At 41.6% G+C, this 7,933-nt stretch overlaps 1 protein-coding gene across 1 annotated transcript in view; it reads right to left on the minus strand.

The window, feature by feature from the left end:
- Positions 1 to 7,761: 7,761 nt before the first annotated feature.
- LOC309569205 (uncharacterized protein) overlaps positions 7,762 to 7,933 on the minus strand; it is a gene marked incomplete at both ends in the record, with an annotated part of 2,943 nt that continues 2,771 nt past the window's right edge. The window contains one exon of the mRNA XM_082274961.1: positions 7,762 to 7,933. This exon is cut by the window's right edge and continues 887 nt beyond it. Within this exon, the coding sequence (XP_082131087.1) occupies positions 7,762 to 7,933 (172 nt within the window).

Below are 7,933 nucleotides of genomic sequence, written 5' to 3' on the forward strand. Positions count from 1 at the left end.
TTCCCCAATTTATTGGAATATGGATGTGGGCTGGACTTTACCCCTTGGCCAATCAACCCCAGGGGGTGTCCCCATCTCAGCCCACAGACTGTTTTGTGTTCTGAACTGACCAGAGTTGAATTGGCCCAGAGTCAGGGATAGGAATTCTGACACCAGCGCATCAGTCTGATTGCGACAGTACCAAACACTGCTTGCCTGCCGCAATCAGGCGCCATATAACGGTTTTGTGCAATTCTCTAGGATTCTACACCCGTTACAGACAGAGATTTACATGTACTTGTAGCCCAACACGTGAACCATAAGAAGGAATTATTTTCATCTCTCTGCCACTAATATTTTACCTATTATGAGAGATAAAATACATTCCTTTGATCTGATGATACCGCTCAAAGCTTGCAGACTGTTTGGAGCCTCTCACTGCCCCCCTTCGAATCCTTGTAGCCAAGATGACTAGCAGTTTTCTTTGAAGCTCCAGAAAGGTGACAACTTTTGTTCACTTGCATAGGAGACTTTATTGGCATGTAGGTGTCAACTCTATCCTAGAGAATGGTCCTGTCTCTTTTAGATGCTAATAACAGGACATATCTGTATGACTGATACTATATACTGTATTCGTAATAACTCAAAATGACACTACATCCACAATTATACTATTTCTACAGATCACTTCATATCTCGCTAAGGCACAACTACCCTACTCTGACATTTATGTTACACCTGCTCATAATGGGGTTGTTCCTGTAGCACCCTTCTAGATAGGTGGTAAAGAGAGAAAGTATAGTTTTGAATCCTGTCTGCTTACCAAGGGGATTGCAGGTAAATCTATATTGTTCTCTGCCTACCAGAAAGCAGGATCTGCTCAATGTGCTCAGGTGCAACTCAGTCTGTCTGCAGAGTGTTTTGCAATGGTCCATTAGGGAGGCATATTGGACAGTGGGAGGAAACCTGACAAATGAGTGCACAGGCGTTTAATACAACCCTGGTGATTTGGCAGAGGAAAGTGCATTGGTGCATGCTGGGATACTATATAAAAGCCAGGAGCACATGTGCTTGGGTTCTTTCGTCTGGATAGTGGAGTCCCGGAGAGAGGGGGCGGCAGAACTGTGCTAAAAACTTTGTATGTCAGCGGAACAATGACATGCAGCCGCAGCGTTCCTGCAGAACATTCCTCCTCAGATCGTGGGTCACCCGGCAGTATGGTGGAGAGCTAACGCTGATGATCCATCTAAACACCAGGGACAAATACAAACTCTAACGCCGTCAGGATAAACCACTACATGTTTCGTGATAACTCACGTCCTCTGGGGGTTGGTCCTAGCTCTCCACCATACTGCCGGGTGACCCACGATCCGAGGAGGAATGTTCTGCAGGAACGCTGCGGCTGCATGTCATTGTTTGTTCCGCTGACATAGGAAGTTTTTACATGTGAGTGCATCCCTTTTTATTTATTAAAGTTATACATTGGTAATGCACTATGGGAGTGTTTCCCCTTTTTACTTCCATGGTTATTCACTGGATATCCCTGTGACCTATGATTGGTTGTCCCCGGAGAGAGTGACCTATGCTCCTGCCTGGCCATTCCACTACATTGGAGGCTCTCTCTTTCATATGAGCGTTCAGCCACCTATAATCTAGTGGCAAGAGCTATTTGGTAAGGAGCCATCTCTCACTATATTGTCTGGTGGATTCATTTCTACTCCTGTGCACACCTGATCTTCACCTTTCTTCAAATATGTAATCTGTAAGCCAATATATACAGTACACTGTAAGCTATTCACCAATAAGTCATGTTCACCTCTTTGTCCTGCTTAGAGGAAAAAAACACTGGTGTCCTAGCGGCACTAAATCCTATGTGGAACGAAAAAATTACACACAGGCATCTAATAAAAACGACAAAGTAATGAGATGAAAAAAAGTAGAACATGATCTACTTTTCCTTTGTCCTCATTACTTTTTTACATGCCCACGTGCATTGCCTCAGGTTTTCCCACAGGATTCAGTACCCTGAAGTGCCACTGTAATTTTGTTTTCATTAAGCAAGAGAAATTACACAAAGTGAGAGTAAAAAAAAAATGAAAGAAGAAGAAACATTTAAGTACATATATAGGGTTTTATTCCCATAAAAGAGGATCCTGCTTTCAGATATTTCTTTTTAGTAATGTAAAAGAGACCCTTTCTCCCACAACCCACCTATAGGCAACAGATAGACCCTTGAGTTGCCATTGTTTATATTCCTCTAGAGGACAAAATCTGTTCTTTCAAATTTATTGATACTCAAAAGGCATCTTCACAAGCAGAACTGTGCTAATGCACCGAATTACACTGTCAGGTATTACAGTAATGGCACTTTTCTACTGCATAGAACCAATCAGTTTGGCTCACTTTCGCGCTTTTCCACTGCATGGTACCGCATGGTACGTGTTAGAATGGTTCGGTACGGTTTGGTACGGCGGTGCTTTTCCACTACATGGTACGGCTCGGTACGGCTCGCTTAAACAGTACCACCTCGGTTGTGGTTCCAAGTGTTCCGTACCTATACCAAATCCCACAACCCCTCCCATGCAGCCTGATTGGTCCTCACTACAAGGCAGTGATTGGTCAGAGAATCATCACTGTCATTGTATGCGACACCACTGAGCCTTGCAGTGAGAAAGCGCCAGCAACTGGAGGCTTCTGAAAACATTTCTCAGGGTGCCACATTCCTCATACCTATAGCAGTGGTTCCTCCTCAAACCCCGCCATCACGACCTCTCCTGTCCTGTGAGTAGTGAGAGAGCCCAGAGAGCAGGATTGTGCTATTTGCATTTTAAAAAATGTTCACTGCTGCCATGGCTTGTGTCGAACCCCCAGTTTGCCAACAGATTCGCTGCCGGACCAGAAGTGAACCCAGGGGGGGAGCAAGGCTGCAGTGAAGAGACAGAATTGTGGGACATTACAGACTGCTTTTGGGACATTACTGAGACTTTTAATTGCTGCATAATATGTCTGAATCTTAGTCAGTAGATGAGGTGCAGACGTTCCTCTCATTGGTAGCCGAGGAGCGGATACAGCGAGAGCTGGATGGGGCGACCAGGAATGACAAGGTTTTTCAGGAACTCGCTCAGCTGTTGGCCACACACGGCTACCGCCACACCTCAAAGCAGTGCAGGGACAAATTAAAAAAAACTAAAAAGCGACTACAGAACCATAAAGGACCACAACAGCCGGAGTGGTTTAAACAGAAGAACATGGAGGTGGTTCGACCAAAAGGATGCTATCTACGGCCACGGTGTTGTTAGAGAACATGGAGGATGGTAAGTGATGACAATTGCCCGTCTGCTGAAAAGCTTGCTTTTGCTGAAAAATCTTTTTATATATATATATATATATATATGTGTGTGTGTGTGTGTATGTATGCATATAGCTATCAATCTATATTTATATCTATATATATATATATATATATATATTGATAGATATATACACACACACACATATATATATACTGTATATATATATATATACTGTATATATATATATATATATATATATATATATAAAAAATACATACACATTTTTCAGTAGCAATTCTTTTTTTCTTTCAGATTCTTTGTCTACAATTGATTCTTCAGCACTTTCTCAATGGAATGATGACACCTCATCTTCACAACTGGGTGCAGCAGTGTCACCACCAGTACGACCACCAACACCAGCACGACCACCAACACCATCAACCTCCAGCAACAGCGCGACATCAGAGCGTGTAGTCTCAGGTATAAAATATGACATGACATATGTACACACACACATATATACGCATATATACATACACACACACATATATATATATATATATATACACACACATATATATATATATATATATACAGTGCCTTGCGAAAGTATTCGGCCCCCTTGAACTTTGCAACCTTTTGCCACATTTCAGGCTTCAAACAAGAGGATATAAAACTGTAATTTTTTGTGAAGAATCAACAACAAGTGGGACACAATCATAAAGTGGAACGAAATTTATTGGATATTTCAAACTTTGTTAACAAATAAAAAACTGAAAAATTGGGCGTGCAAAATTATTCAGCCTCTTTCAGTGCAGCAAACTCTCTCCAGAAGTTCAGTGAGGATCTCTGAATGATCCAATGTTGACCTAAATGACTAATGATGATAAATAGAATCCACCTGTGTGTAATCAAGTCTCCGTATAAATGCACCTGCACTGTGATAGTCTCAGCGGTCCGTTTAAAGTGCAGAGAGCATCATGAAGAACAAGGAACACACCAGGCAGGTCTGAGATACTGTTGTGGAGAAGATTAAAGCTGGATTTGGATACAAAAAGATTTCCCAAGCTTTAAACATCCCAAGGAGCACTGTGCAAGTGATAATATTGAAATGGAAGGAGTATCAGACCACTGCAAATCTACGAAGACCTGGCCGTCCCTCTAAACTTTCAGCTCATACAAGGAGAAGACTGAACAGAGATGCAGCCAAGAGGCCCATGATCACTCTAGATGAACTGCAGAGATCTACAGCTGAGGTGGGAGACTCTGTCCATAGGACAACAATCAGGGATATACAGTACTGCACAAATCTGGCCTTTATGGAAGAGTGGCAAGAAGAAAGCCATTTCTTAAAGATATCCATAAAAAGTGTTGTTTAAAGTTTGCCACAAGCCACCTGGGAGACACACCAAACATGTGGAAGAAGGTGCTCTAGTCAGATGAAACCAAAATCGAATTTTTTGGCAACAATGCAAAATGTTATGTTTGGTGTAAAAGCAACACAGCTCATCACCCTGAACACACCATCCCCACTGTCAAACATGGTAGTGGCAGCATCATGGTTTGGGCCTGCTTTTCTTCAGCAGGGACAGGGAAGATGGTTAAAATTGATGGGAAGATGGATGGAGCCAAATACAGGACCATTCTGGAAGAAAACCTGATGGAGTCTGCAAAAGACCTGAGACTGGGACGGAGATTTGTCTTCCAACAAGACAATGATCCAAAACATAAAGCAAAATCTACAATGGAATGGTTCACAAATAAACATATCCAGGTGTTAGAATGGCATAGTCAAAGTCCAGACCTGAATTCAATCGAGAATCTGTGGAAAGAACTGAAAACTGCTGTTCACAAACGCTCTCCATCCAACCTCACTGAGCTCGAGCTGTTTTGCAAGGAGGAATGGGCAAAAATTTCAGTATCCCAATGTGCAAAACTGATAGAGACATACCCCAAGCGACTTACAGCTGTAATCGCAGCAAAAGGTGGCGCTACAAAGTATTAACTTAAGGGGGCTGAATAATTTTGCACGCCCAATTTTTCAGTGTTTTATTTGTTAAAAAAGTTTGAAATATCCAATAAATTTTGTTCCACTTCATGATTGTGTCCCACTTGTTGTTGATTCTTCTCAAAAAACTTACAGTTTTATATCTTTATGTTTGAAGCCTGAAATGTGGCAAAAGGTCGCAAAGTTCAAGGGGGCCGAATACTTTCGCAAGGCACTGTACATACATATATATATATATACACACACACACACACACACACACACACACATATATATATGTATATACATATACACACACACACATATATATGTATATATATATATATATATATATATATATATATATATATATATATATATATATACACACACACACATATATATATATATATATATACACACACACACATATATATATATACATATATATATATATGTGTGCATATATATATATATATTCATCCATCAATCACAGTAAAAACATTTTTTTGGGAAAACCACACTTTTATTTTTCTTTGTTTTTGTCCAGGCAAGAAGAAACGGAGCCAGCAACATCAGGAGCATATTGCTATTTTAAGAGAAATGCAGATGGCTGATATTCAGCAGCAGGAGCTGAACCGGGCACAGAGGGAGCGCCATGTTCAGATGGCAATCGATGAGGCCCGGCTAGCGAGGGAACAGGAAGCGGCCTTAAGGATGCAAGAAAATTCCCAAACGGCTGCATTCAACCAAGCCTTCCTCAACGTCTTGGGTATGCTTGCACAGGCGCTGAGTGGCCGGCAAGAACAGAACACTCTGCCAGACTAGAAACAGTACATAATGCAGTACATAATATATTCCAAAAAAAATGCAAAAAAAAAGGTGTTTTCTGCACTTTTTCTTGTTTTAAAATTTTATATATTTACATTTTAACCTTTGCAAACTTGTACTTGTTTTGGTACAATAAACATAAAAAAAATGTACAAACATGTGTACTTCATTCCTTTCAGAATCATTTAATATATCATTTGAATGTACTGTAACAATTGATAATTAGTTAATTAAAGCATATTTATTCCAAAAAAAAAAGGAAAGCGAGACATTATACTTGGAAATATTTCATTTATTGATAATACACTTGACAGGAGGTGCCAAAAATAAAAAAAATAGATGTATACATACTTGGATGTAAATTCAACAGTCTAGTACTTCATTTGTGCCCACTGTATTTCAAAGTATGATGTCTCACTTTTCTTTTTTAATATTAAACAGGCTTTAATTATTGTGGTATGGTGATTTGACAGATCATCAGCACGGGAGGTGAGAAGGCTATCATCATTACCAGCACGCTGCTGTCCATAGTACCTGCTACTGTATACATTCCTTCATCTTCTCCAAAGGAAGTGGGTAAGCTTAAGGAATGTATACAGTAGTAGGTACTGTGGCCAGCAGCGATGTTAGGTGGTGATGATAGCCTTCTCACCACCTGTGCTCCTGATCTGTCAAATCACCATACCACAATAATCAAAGCCCTTTTAATAAAAAAAGGGAAGCGAAGCAGCAAACTTTGAAAATATTTCCTTTATTGATAATACACTTCTCAGGATTTTGGACATTTGACAGATCATCAGCATGGGAGGTGAGAAAGCTATCATCATCAGCAGCCCCCTAGCATCGCTGCTGGCCACAGTACCTGCTACTGTATACATTCCTTCAGCTTACCCACTTGACGTAGCAGGTATACAGTTGCAGGTGCTGTGGTCAGCAGCGATGCTAGGTGGTGATGATAGCCTTTTCACCTCCCGTGCTGATGATCTCCACATACCACTAAAGCCTGTTTAATAAAAAAGGGAAGCGAAGCATTAAAGCGGAGTTCCGGGCACAAAAACAATATTTTTTTTTTGTGCCCGTCCGCTAGTTCAGCCTAACCTGAAAAGGAATTGGATAGTTAGATTTTTTTTTTTTCAAAACTCACCTTGTAATTGACGATCGTAAATACTCACCTCAGGGTACTTCCTCCCTCGGAGCCGCGGCTCACCTCGTCACTTCCTGCGCTGCAATGATTCCTGGGAGCTAAACGTCATCGCTCCCAGGAATCAATGCGCCGGCACCGGCCCCGCTCGTCACTTCCGGGCGACGCCGCATTCCCCTGCTAAACAGCTTCTGGGCATGCCCAGAAGCTGTTTAGGAATGCGGCGCCGCGCCGGAAGTGACGAGAGGGGCCGGTGCGGCGCATTCTGGGAGAAGAAGACGCAGAAGAGGACCGCGTCGGCTTCAGCTGCCCACAAGAGAGATGGAAACGCTGTGAAAGAAATTTTATAAGTAAGTATTTCTTCTAAAAGGTAAGTGCGAACCGGGACAGATCAGAGGCTAGCCATTGTGGAATGTGCTAGCCATGACTGTCCCGGGGGTATGTTCATTAAAAAATGACATCTGTGCCCGGAACTCCGCTTTAAACTTTGAAATATTTTGTCTATTGCTAATACACTTGACAGGAGTAAACTATTCAAGTAAGGCCTCAAGTACATCCCTGCCCTCCTCCTCTACAGCCTGTGTCAGCGCCATCACATGCTCTGCTGCTGAAGGTGAATTCCATGTACAGGCTTCTCCATGACTCTCACAAAGGTTATGAAGTGCACAACATGTCTGGACCATAGATTTCACAAGGTCAACT

This window comes from Pelophylax lessonae (assembly GCF_965119305.1).
Source record: "Pelophylax lessonae genome assembly, chromosome: 13".
In the NCBI taxonomy this organism is placed as follows: Eukaryota; Metazoa; Chordata; class Amphibia; order Anura; family Ranidae; genus Pelophylax; species Pelophylax lessonae.